This window comes from Battus philenor, unplaced genomic scaffold, assembly GCF_028537555.1.
Source record: "Battus philenor isolate CCGP_79_NKW_IND1 unplaced genomic scaffold, ilBatPhil1.0.hap1 SCAF_4, whole genome shotgun sequence".
Classification (NCBI taxonomy): Eukaryota; Metazoa; Arthropoda; class Insecta; order Lepidoptera; family Papilionidae; genus Battus; species Battus philenor.
The window spans coordinates 10,007,501-10,020,563 of record NW_027181704.1 but is presented as its reverse complement, the minus strand read 5'-3'; the positions used below and the strand labels follow the sequence as shown (position 1 = coordinate 10,020,563).

At 30.5% G+C, this 13,063-nt stretch overlaps 2 protein-coding genes across 2 annotated transcripts in view; one reads left to right on the top strand and one right to left on the bottom strand.

Annotated features, from left to right (window-relative positions):
* Window positions 1–438: 438 nt before the first annotated feature.
* Cyp4g15 (Cytochrome P450 4g15) lies at window positions 439–7,319 on the top strand. Its single transcript, XM_068772122.1, has 9 exons — window positions 439–536; window positions 1,012–1,225; window positions 1,695–1,898; window positions 2,500–2,679; window positions 5,549–5,745; window positions 5,822–6,097; window positions 6,173–6,410; window positions 6,605–6,790; window positions 6,866–7,319. The coding sequence occupies exons 2-9, from the start codon at window positions 1,015–1,017 to the stop codon at window positions 7,042–7,044; spliced, it is 1,671 nt and encodes a 556-aa protein (XP_068628223.1). The 5' UTR covers window positions 439–536; window positions 1,012–1,014; the 3' UTR covers window positions 7,045–7,319.
* A 32-nt stretch (window positions 7,320–7,351) lies between these two features.
* Window positions 7,352–13,063, bottom strand: part of LOC137928975 (uncharacterized) — an 8,555-nt gene continuing 2,843 nt past the window's right edge. Inside the window, exons 4-10 of the mRNA XM_068771983.1 lie at window positions 11,732–11,799; window positions 10,879–11,056; window positions 9,997–10,174; window positions 8,706–8,901; window positions 8,228–8,366; window positions 7,544–7,724; window positions 7,352–7,475 (exon numbers count right to left, since the gene is read on the bottom strand). Coding sequence (XP_068628084.1) covers window positions 7,352–7,475; window positions 7,544–7,724; window positions 8,228–8,366; window positions 8,706–8,901; window positions 9,997–10,174; window positions 10,879–11,056; window positions 11,732–11,799 — 1,064 coding nt within the window. The remainder of the gene's footprint in view (window positions 7,476–7,543; window positions 7,725–8,227; window positions 8,367–8,705; window positions 8,902–9,996; window positions 10,175–10,878; window positions 11,057–11,731; window positions 11,800–13,063) is intronic.

Genomic DNA, 13,063 nt, shown 5'->3' with positions numbered 1-13,063 from the left:
GAAGAAACTCGACTTAAGTTATATTTCTATCAAATTTAAAGTCTTTAAACAGTATGGTTCCAGAGATATCGTGATAAGTCAGCACACCGATGGAAGTCATTTATTTTATATTACACGATGATAGTTTTGCATTATCACGTAAAATTTTAGTGATTTATTCAAAAAATTTAATTCCTCCGATGAAATAATTAAATGTAATTACTATTTATCTATGGTTTCTATAATTTCCCAGAACTTGACTATTAAATAAATAATCACTAAATTAGTTAACGTTAATGTAAATATAGAGTATCAGTGATTCGATTTTCAACTTACCTACGCAAAAGTTCTTGTCATTTGCATAATAATTCGCTGCGTACAGTCTTCGATCAGCGTTGTGTTGTGACGTCAAAAGCGTGTATATAGACGGTTGCGCGGGAGTGGTTTAAGTAGTCCGCATTGAGACGCGCTTCGCATCCCTTAAAATAGAAAGAGGTCTATTAATTTAGTGCCGTTCTGTATTGGTTCTTACAGGAGTTAACTCGTTTTCACAAAAGGTATGGAATATTCGTATGTTATTTACGAATATATTGTGTTAATGTTAAAGTTACTTTTATAAATATGTTTGTTTTTAAATTTCAAATAAAAATTATTGATCCGTGACCGTGATAAATCTTGATGATCCGTGATAAATATTTGAAAATCAATAAAAAATAAACACATAAAAATTAGTGTCAATTCTAAAGAAAATATAAAAATATTGTTATTTATTTGTTGTTGGGGTCACTAGGTAATTTATTTTTAATAAAATAAACAATAGTGAAACTGGAGTAGAACGAATTTTGGCCTGATCTGTGGCTTTTTGGAATTGTGTTTGGTGCAAAAAATCTTGTGAAAATAAAGCCTAATAAACTTTTTATGTTTTATATATAAAACGGCGATTCGCCAACAATTGAGTATTACGCTATTAATTTTACAAATAAAGAAATAAAAAAATGTTAATTTTTTAATATTTGTTTCTTGTTATCACAGAAAATGAGTTACGCAGCAACCGAAAATGTGGTCCAAAGCAGCACTTGGGCTGCGACCAATTTATTCTATGTCCTCCTCGTGCCAGCTCTTCTTCTTTGGTACACATACTGGAGAATGTCTAGAAGACATTTGTATGAACTAGCCGAAAAACTGTCAGGTCCACCCGGGCTACCGCTAATTGGAAATGCTCTGGAGTTTACTGGTGGTTCCAACGGTAAGTTTTTATCATATCGTAAACGTGTGCACGGTTTTAAATTAAAATAAAAAAAGAATTTGTGAAGAAATCGTTAAATATATATAAGAATAGTTGAATTAATATTACCAGTAATTATATTACCAAGTAACTTTAGTCATATTATTTTTAGACGCGTTATTCTGATTTTATGTAATGGATTCCTTAGAAATTGGTTACATTAATTATATAAATTCAGTTTCATGGACGTTCTTCTTCTATTTACAATATAGCTTGAAGGCTAGTATGCAAAAAAAATCTTTTTGTAGGCTATGTTTCTTATTTTTTTACAGTTACTGCTTATACCGGAATAGCGACAAATAGAGTTAAATTAAAAATGTAAAAAGTGTGTCTAATTACAACTTGTTATAATTCGTGGCCTTATAATGTTACAATTCGTGGACTTGAAAAACTTGTGTGACATATAATTAATTTGTATTTTCTCTATCAGAGATATTCACAAATATCGTAAAGAAGAGCACCGAGTTTGACAACGAGGCCGTCGTGAAATTGTGGATTGGACCTCGCCTCCTTGTTTTCCTGTACGATCCTCGGGATGTTGAATTGATTCTAAGTAGCCACGTCCACATCGATAAAGCCGACGATTATAGATTTTTCAAACCTTGGCTTGGTGATGGCCTTCTCATCAGTACAGGTAAATGAAAAAACTACAAAATAATGTACAACAAAAATTACAAATACATAATTCTAAAAAAAATATTTAACTTTGTGAAAGAAAAAAAGTAATCTTTCATTTAATTGTTAAAAACATTCTTAAGAAAATGATGTTTATTTAAGAAGTGATGATGATTTGTTTCAATCTAACTAAGGTACTTACATTTCAATACTGACGTCTGATTTTAACGCTAAGTTCCATATACAATGATTGGACAGATAAGGACCTATCTATTACATATAAAGAAGCGTTTGTAGGCTAAGTATTTAAGAGCACATTTTCCTTTTAAACCTACTATGCGAAGAGGTTATCCTTAAGACCTTGGATACAGTTTGTCTGCTCACCTTAATAATGTTACACTTCCTTATTATCTTAATAACAAATCTACGTAACTATTTAACGATTCACTTTTTGTTTCATAATTCATGTTTATATTCATTACAAAATAAGATGTTCCGTGTTGGTGGTATTTTTAAATTGGAGTAATTGCTGAAGCGCTTCCTAAATATTTGTAATGTTTTTTTTTTGATAAAGGATGAAATAATTTGTCTTTCGTTTTTACGTTTAACAAATATTTTAGGACAAAAATGGCGTTCCCATCGCAAATTGATAGCACCTACATTCCATTTGAATGTGTTGAAGAGTTTCATCGACTTATTCAATGCCAACTCGCGAGCTGTGGTCGACAAGCTCAAGAAGGAAACCAGTGATTTCGATTGCCATGACTACATGAGCGAGTGCACGGTAGAAATTTTACTGGGTAAGTTTATGCTTCTAACTTTATCATTACGACACCATTCCATAGCAAAACTTAATTTAATTTAGAGTTTACTATACCTCTATGAATAATTTATACAGAAAATCATTCCTGTTTGTTTATAAGATACAAAAAAATCCATAAATTTCTTTATAATGAGTAAAATAGAACATTGCTTGCATTTTTGTAAATATAAACAAAAAGTGATTAGACAATGTAATTATAATTTACGTATAGTCAATAAATCTTTCAAATCTAATATTACGATGCATTATAATATATATTATAAGTTAACACTGTAATAATTAATTATATCATAAATATTCAATTAACTGAATATTTATGCTAGCATTGTTTCTAGAATTGTTGTAGACGTCTATTATAACTATAATAATTATTTGCTCATACAATATTTCAAAAACATAAACATATTAATTGCTGTGTAGTTAGTTGACATTTTGACCCCATCGTCTTTGAGTTTTATGGCATAGTTTACCTGAGCCAATAAAAACTTGAAGACCATGACAGCGTCATTACTCCCTTCCCCATGTTCGAAATTTAATTTGAAAAAAAAAACTATAGTAAAAATTCCGAGAATTTGATAAGCTATTTACAAACTTATTATATTTTAAAATTTTATTGGGTCTTTTTATTAATATTAGAAGTATATGCCAAAAGTAGTAGGTAAACACTATAATAAAATATAAACTTGTTTTTGTTATAAATGGCCTCCAAGAAAATATTTGCAGCGTAAGTTATAATAGTAGAATATCACACTATACACTGATACACTAGTCCAACAGAGTATAAAAAAACAAGTCAACAGCTAAAATACGACGTGAAATAAACAAAATCCAAAGAGCATAAGTAATTAACGGCTTGATAAAATTAATCCGTGTTTTAATAAAATTAACTCTGCTGCCGTTCATATATTGCTCCTTTATAACGCTATAGGTGTCGAAGCGGAAATAAAAAAATGTATCAATACTTTATTAAAACATATAATCATTTGTACCTTTATAGTTAATGCCCTTATAAAACATAAACCTGTTAGGATCAGTTTGTACAGTTAATCGGTAATAGACATAAACCAGTCTTGGGATATATAATTAAAAACATTAGTGGAATCCAATGGAAATATACTAAACAAAACAAGTTCTTGTAAAAAAACTTTCCATAACAACTCAATAGTAATCGTGGTAGAATTTTCTAGAATATATTTTATATATTATAATATAACACATAAATATTCTAGAGGAACAGTGAAGTTTTTATAATTTTTTAGTCCACCTATTTTTAGTTTTTCCATTTGTTAATTTTTGATTTAGCAAATGGTGAACGATGGATAAAGTTTTATGTTTTAGAATCGATAGTTGATATAATTTGGAATGTTAATTGAGCCTCTAGTCACGTAATTGCGTAAATAGAAAACAAGCTACTTGGCCCTTACCAATACGACGCCTTGACAATTCAATTGCTTATAAGATACAAGGCACTTAGCTACTTAAACTCTTTAAGGAGCTGGCCAAAGCGTTAGCGTCCCGATTAGAGAAAATATATAGAATAATATAGAAAAGAAAATGTATATATTAGATATTGAGTTTTAATTTTTATCATTTTCTCTACACTGTTTGATTTTAAATAATTACATACTGTTATATTCACTTCAAGAGTAGTTTTATAAATCAACTAGTGATTCTGTCTGAGAAATTTTCTTTAATAAACGATGTTGTATGTACATATATCACATAAAATAAATTCGAAAAATACATCCGTTATCCGTTTAAGGTCAAATCGATCACATTTTAATAGAAATGAGATATTCTGCACGGAACCTCGTCATGGTCAATAAATGTATGCAATACTAACATGGTAATATCCGCAGTTAACCTCCATCTGCATATAATTGCTTACAGACGCGGAATTTATTCGTTTTATTTCCTAACAGTTGACAAAGTCGACTAAAAATTCATTTATCATTAATAATGTTTTCGCTCAAAGAGTAAAAATAACTTAAACTTTGTTAAATGATTTAATATAAAACCTAATAAAGTTGTATAATTCATTTAACAAATATATAACCGAAGATATTATTATACTAAACTAATCGAAACCCTTGAAATTTTATGTGAATATAGACGATCTACATTCATATAAAATTTGCGGCAACTTTCATGGCATGTGGGTGGCCACATTCACACGTCGTAATCGACAATAACAATTATAAAGCGTGGACAGTTACGAATCCAATAGGCACTATTACTTCGGGGTCAATAGGTCCATCAAATTGAAAGATATACACACATGAATCCTGCAAAGGCTCTTATTATGGGTCCGCTAACTACCATTTAGTATTCTGTGCAGGACCATTTGAAATGCTATTAATCGTTTTGTATGCAAGAAACGAATACTGCTTGCACTTGTATTTTGTTGGGTCCAAATACATAATGTTTGTAAAATTAGTTCTGTACATATCTTTAAACTTTTTTTCTCTGTTCCTATTTGTAACTTATATTCTCAGTATAAAATCAGCATTCTTGTGAATATTTTTATTTACGATATTCAAGACGAATTATTGACTCATTTCCCTAAACGGTTATAAAAATGTACTTGTAGAAAGTTTGTTGGTTTGCGAAATCATTCAGGGTTAGTCTGCACTACAGCCTTTACAGTATGATCAAAAACGCTTTTATATTTATTCACATGGAAGTCTAAACTCCTCATTAATCAAAGGATTTTGTTTTAAGTTTTCCAAAAAAAAAAACTAAATTTTAATGACGATTGCTTAGAAATAATTCATGTTTATTAGAAAAATATCTTTCATATTGAAACGCATTAAAAATCGATAGAAATAATTAAAATGATTTTACAGAAACTGCAATGGGTGTCAGCAAAAGTACTCAAGACCAAAGTGGTTTCGAATACGCTATGGCTGTAATGAAAATGTGCGACATCCTTCACTTGAGACACACTAAAATATGGCTGAGACCAGACCTACTATTCAACTTCACGCAATACGCCAAAGTGCAAAATAAACTTCTCGACGTCATCCATGGATTGACCAAAAAAGTATGCGATATTTCTCTGTTTTTATAACATTTTTTTCTTTTAACAATTCTGTTCTCACAATTGTACTCGATTGTAGGTTATTTCAAGAAAGAAGGAAGAGTTTAAGTCTGGAAAGCAACCTACTATTGTCAGTGAAGTAGAAACTGCAAAGGAGACGTCTTCAAAGACAACATCTGTAGAAGGTCTTTCCTTCGGTCAATCGGCCGGTCTTAAAGACGACTTAGATGTTGATGATGACGTGGGACAGAAGAAACGTCTGGCTTTCCTCGATTTACTTTTAGAAAGCTCTCAGAGTGGTGTTGTTATATCAGATGAGGAAATTAAAGAACAAGTTGACACGATTATGTTCGAGGTAAATATGTTTAATATAAATATACATGATATGTCTATTATTTAAAAACAAATTTTAAAAATAATGGTTCCGTAGGGTCACGACACGACAGCTGCTGGTAGCAGTTTCTTCCTTTCGATGATGGGTATACACCAAGATATACAAGCTAAAGTAGTTGAAGAACTTGATGGAATATTTGGTGATTCCGATCGCCCTGCTACATTCCAAGACACTTTGGAGATGAAATTCCTTGAAAGATGTTTGATGGAGACCCTCCGAATGTTCCCTCCGGTGCCAATCATTGCCCGTCACCTTAAACAAGACGTTACTCTAGGTTAGTATGAAAAAAGTAGTGTTTACAAAATTGGGATATTAACATGATATGATGTGATGTTATAAAAAATATTATAATGTGATTAATTAGTTTCAAAATAAATCGTACCTAAACAATAGAAGGAGATTAAACAAAAGATGAAAGAGTTTATTTTTAACTTTTTGAGTAGTATTTCATAATATACCGTTTTCCAGCATCAAGTGGCAAGAAGGTACCAGCAGGAACCACTGTCGTCATTGCCACATACAAACTACATCGCCGAAGTGACGTCTATCCAAACCCAGAAAAGTTCGATCCTGATAACTTCTTACCTGAACGTTCTGCAAATCGTCACTACTACGCTTTTGTACCTTTCTCTGCAGGTCCCAGAAGCTGCGTTGGTAAGTTTTGAAATAATTTAAACAAACCTATCTCATTTCAATAGGCAATTTAAATAATAAACGTTACTTTTTCAGGACGAAAATATGCTATGCTCAAGCTAAAGATCATCCTTTCAACAATACTTAGGAATTTCCATATTCATTCCGACCTTAAAGAATCTGACTTCAAACTGCAAGCAGACATTATCTTAAAACGCGCAGAAGGATTCAAAATTCGCTTGTCACCACGCAAACGAATGGCAAAGACATGCTGAATACGACAACTAAACTATGCGTAGTACCTATTTCTGTAGTAAATGAGCGCATTTTGCAGTTTATAGTGTTATTAGTGCATAATTTACAAGTACTGACTAAATTATTATAATTGTAAAGACGAAAATAATGGTGGTAGAACTTTTAAACACACGGGTTGTGATCACGGTGAAGACTAATATATTTTGCTCAAATATGTTACGGCTATACTATATATGTTTTGTAAATAGTTAATTATCTTCATCTGATGTTAAAGGTTAAAGAATTAGTTAAAATATGAAGTGTTTTTTTTTTCTCACACCTGATCAATCAATTGAAACTGCTTCTTAGTTTTCTTATATCCTCTACCGTAGGATCTCTATTAAGTAAGACATCTTTATCAACACTGCCGTCATTTCTAATATTTTCATCAGATTCTTGTTTCAAACGAAGCCTGAAAGAAAATATTAGTTTTAAAAAGTTGTAACTAATAGACATATTACTAATATCCTTTATATATACCACAAGACATCCAAGGGAGATCGCTGATGATCACGACACAAACAAGGGATAAAACGGTGATGTGCTCTTTCTACACACCACGAAGATTTTTCAAGTTTCCATTCAATTACTTTTATTTTTGCAATAGTACATAAATTAGCTTTACTTATTAGATTAAAATATGACGCCATTAATTCTTGACCTGGAATACATCATTACCATTAATTAAAATATTTTTAAACGTGTAATGTCTAAAAATAATATAAACATTTATGCACAGTTTCGCCAATAAAAAAAAAGATGTAAAGGTTAAGAAGATATCTCTATAATTAATGAATTCAATACCAAAAATTTGCAATTTTCTTTTTAAAACTGGTATAATTTAATATCAAGTCATGTAAATTGATTTATATTAAATCAAAGATTAAATACGTTATAAAGATATTATTGAAACCAGATATAAAAAATTAAGTGAAAACAAAGTTGATTTAAAAAAAATTGCTTTAACGTTAATCAGCTCTATACGAACGAACGAAAAAAAATTTAGACAAACAGTATAACAAATTAATATGACAGTATGGATCCAGTATTATTATAATAATTAGGGAAAAAATGTTTATTCAAAAAACTATAGACATTTTTCACTTGTCATCAGACGCCTGCTAGCCAGGCCCATTAATTGCTGATCTGAAAACAAAAAATTACCTGCAGATATTGACATCATTACTCTAGACTGTTCAGCTTCTTCAACAAGTATTTCTGTTTCTTGAGTCTTGTAAATGGTATCTAAATCGGTCTTCAACTCGTGTCTGTTTTTGCTATAGAAACGATCTTGTCTTGTATCCTATGGGAAAAAAATTATCAATTATTGAATGGAGAGATACATACATACATATAGGTAAATAAACTTCACTTTCCTACATATACACTACATTCGAATTTAAATAAAAAATTTGAAAACGCAGCTGCCATTCAGGTTTTATAATTATACCTTAAAAAGCTTTGACGCGGTACGTGTATTACGTTATAAAATTAATAAACACTGGGGAAATACGTTTTATTAATGGAAGATTTCAAAGTATTATTCCTAAAACCAATAATTTAAAAACAGTGACCAGACACCAAAACCAGTTTTAAATTTATTATGCCGATCGCACTATATAAGTTTTAAGAAGACACTCACGCCGTGTATAATATGTCCCATGAAACACATGAAGGCCTCTGCAAGATGCTGTGTCCCAAGATCAGGTCTTTCTCTTCTTAAATGCAACTCTCCGAGCAAATGCAAAGCACGACCAAGATGTCTGCGTAGACCATTTTCCATAGCCAAAGTACCCATTTCAGTAAGCAATTTTGCAGCTTTCTCATGATCACCTGATCTGTACAAGTAAATATAGTTATTTACGACTATTTATTAAAATATTTACAACGCACTTTGAAACCTAACAAAAAGAAGAAAAAAATATAATTAAACATTGTCTTCTTAATCTTGAAATAGAATAGTTCTAGTACAGTTACCGTAAAATTAAAGTCTCCAGGTAACTAATATATTCACAACAAAACAGAGAACCGAAATCTTATTTTTTACATTTATTTCTTTATTAAAGTCAAGCCAAACGTGCACCTAATAATAATACACTTCGGAACAATACAATTTACATAGTAATGCTTGATATCAGAAAAAAAAACACAGGACCATCCTCAGGCAACATTAATAAATATGAAAATCTTTTTACCATAATCTTCACTAAACAAATCAATTAGAGGCACATAAAAAAATCAAATTGAAAAAACATTGCCACGAATTTAGGAAACAAAAAATGTTCTTCATGTTTATAATTCATTAGACAGACAATGCAGTCAGGTTTTTGTTTTTACTTGCGAAATTCAAATAAAAACAAACCATGCTTACAAACTGGGTCACGTATATTATAAATTGTGTATACAATATTAGTATTCCGGTAATAACAAATTGTGTGCGGTTCTCGCGGGCTTGCTGAGTGATAAACGCGAATCGAGTGACAGCTTCGTGACTGGAGCTGTTGATTCGCATTCGGACCTCTCTCGGGGTCCCATGCGCTTAGTCACTCCATGGAACGACCCCTTAAGCTACCTGTGAAGGTCGTCGGACCTTAAAATATGGTACAATAAGTATGTAGCGGCCAGTGTCGATACTTCCAAGGGAGTCCTCGATCATTTCCAGCTCTACCATGTACTCGTACACAGTAAAGCTGTATATGCCAACGGTAAACAGTCTTCGTAGATGCCAAATAAAAAGAAATACAAATTTATAACAGCGTTCTTGTACATGTTAGGAGTCACACCAAGAACTGAAAAACTTTGGGTGATTACTACCCAATATTTTTCTTAGAATGAAAGCTTAAATGTAATATTTATTTGATTCAAAATCTTACGTGAAATGTCGATATATAGGTAAAAAATGAAATATTACATTCATTAAAATTAAAGCTTACCTTTGTTGTACAGCAGCCAGATGCATTTTTGTTTCACATAAACCCTTTATATCGTTATAATTTGAATATATATCGAACGCTTTTTTAAACGATTTCAGTGCGTTATTTAAACTATTCATTGCCAATTGACTGATACCAATCTCGATCACAGCTTCTGCGATTTTTGGAACATCTGCAGCTATATAGCATACATTTTTATTAATGGTCCTTTGTAAACGTTTTTTCTCAGTAATAAAACACAATTTTAAATTTAAAAATATGTGCTTGTAACGAGGCTTTATATGAAAACTCAGTAACAAAACGTGCTCTTTATTTGTAACACTTCTGATGATTATTATTGCAAAAACAAGTATGTTAAAATTAACAATAAATTTATTTCCATTACAAAAATATATATAAATTTATGCACTAACAAAAACCACATTATGTCAAACTGAATTAAAAAATAGTTACTCCTTCTACCTTAGGCTCTTCCAATAATACTATAAGCAAAGATACATATTACATAATATAACAATGGTTGAAGCAAATAATTACACGTTGGCATTGATTAAGTACCTGAATTAGTGATTTATTAATATATGAGAAATTAAATGTTTATGTGTGGGATTTTATACAGTTTTAGGTAATTTTGAATAATTGCGTTTCTTCAATATTAAATTCGAAGAGCATCTTATTAGTTGACTACCTTTTTCTCATTTATTTTTAGTTAAATGACAAATATTCCATAAGTTATTGATTTTATTACATAGATAGCTTGCAATGATGTAAAAAACGCTGTAAACTAAGAGAAGCCAAAAATTTATTTGTTAACATAGATTTTCTTTGGATAGCGTCCAAGACAATTGATACTATATAATCACTTAACAAATCGACACTCACCATCATTAGCTCGACGTTCAGCTAAACGAGATAATCGTTCTGCTTTGGCTGGATCTTCAGGTCGAATATCGCGCGCCTTTTTAAGCAAAACTCGATGAAGTTGCAACACCGTTGCAACAAATACAGAATTCGGCAGACCCTCAACATTGTCATTTTCATTCTCAAAAAGAACCCAATCCTAGAAATACATTTTTCATCGTATATTTAAATTCTTAATATGAAGCTAAAGTAGTTACTTTCTAAAGATAAAGCTGCTAGCAAAACCGTAACATTTATGTGTTAACCATTCTGTATTTACAAAAAGCGCCATTTCTTGTTTTTTCATTCGCCTCCCCACAACTTGCGAACGACTTTACCGATAAATTTCAACTTTTTGTTTTTAAGTCTTAACACTTAATAAAAGACTTGTACAGAAATAACATAATTTAAGAAAATTTACCAGAAATCTTAACAATTCGCATTGCAAATTTATATTGTCGTTTAACAACTGATACAATCTGTATTTATCGATAGTAAAGTTAGTTTATTTATTTCATATTTAATCAATAAATAGAATGAGTGAATGCGACAGGCCAATGACTTCTGGCGGTGTAGTCTGTCGAGACAGTTGTTGAATAATAAAAAAGCACACAGTGGGTCTTGTTTGTTCTGCGTCTTGTAAATATATTCTACGTAATAAAACGATACGTATCGTAAATGAAAACAACATCGAAGTTGACAAATGTACTTTACTAATTTGTAATAAACACGTTTTACAGTCATGTTTCATATCTGATATCCCTTTTCAGGAGCAGCTCTCTTTAATTCCAAAAAATATACATTACATGTAATGTTATTTATTAGTTAAAAATACCTTTCCTATAGCACTATCACGAACATCCGTAAATATTTCAAATGGCTCATCTGCGTCTATTTCTGGAACTGATAAAAAATTGTTTTATAACTCCAAAGATGATTGTCATAACTTTTTTTTAATTCTCATAATTAACTATAATAATCATAAAAGCGCAAACTGAGAAATTAAAGTTATCATTTCTTAAGGTTTGTATAATTGTTTACTAAAGAAAAACAAAATATAATAGCAGTATTTATTTTATATTAACATAGCTATTTTAAAATTCTTGTCAAAATTTACTGTCAATTAATTTGTCTCATAGTAGGTAACAAAGAAATTTCGTTATGTGTGCCTCATTTCCGTGATATTAATTAGCATATTACATTACGCATTACATAACACAATATAATATTTCCTTAATAATACAGTTTTATGATTGCACACATTTAACATTTTAACACATTTTAGATCGTTTTGAAAGCACTATCAAGAGAACTATATTATAATCTTTTCGCGTATTCGACTGAACTAGGTTTAATATTAATTGTGTTAAAACTAGTCGAAATTTGATATTGCCGAAACTAAACTAAAATCCTGTTAAACATTTCGATATTTACTAAAATTCTTAAAATATATGAGGCAATCTATCACGCAGAAATAGGCTGATATGAATATAATTATGATGTTACAACAACATCGTAAGATAGAAATTTTTGGTGAAGTAAAAGTTTATTATTCCTTTGCTGCTTAAAAAGTTATTAATCTTTTATTTAAAGTGTTTTCATCATTGTTTTTTTTTTAATCACAGTTCTATTTAAATTAAGAACAAAAAGTATGTAGAAGATTAATACGCTGTAATATCAATTATCTATAGTGTGTTATGTGACCTCTATATAAATTAATATATGTATATATATGATGGAGCAGACGCGTCGTTGTACTGTCAAAGTCAACGTCAAGAGTGACTTGTTAGTCAACCGAGGCAGTTTTTGATCGAAGGCTCATCAGCGCATCGCATCAGCGACGAATCGCTCAATATTGTATCAATCATTCTGATTTCCTACTTTATCTTTATATGTTAAAAAAAGGAAAGAATATATAAAAAATATACGGCAGTAGTTTTGAATCATACGTAAGATTACTTTAATTTTAAAATTTTTATAACCACCTACGATGGATCTACCTGAAATGGGTTCCGATGAAGGCCATCCTGCGCTTTCATATATATAAATATATTTGATAAAATTTATATGTAAATATTAAATACAGATGTTGACAAAATATGTGCCTTAAATCACAATAAAACCCATTTTTTGCAGATTATTTCCATTCTACGAGGTTATTACATAC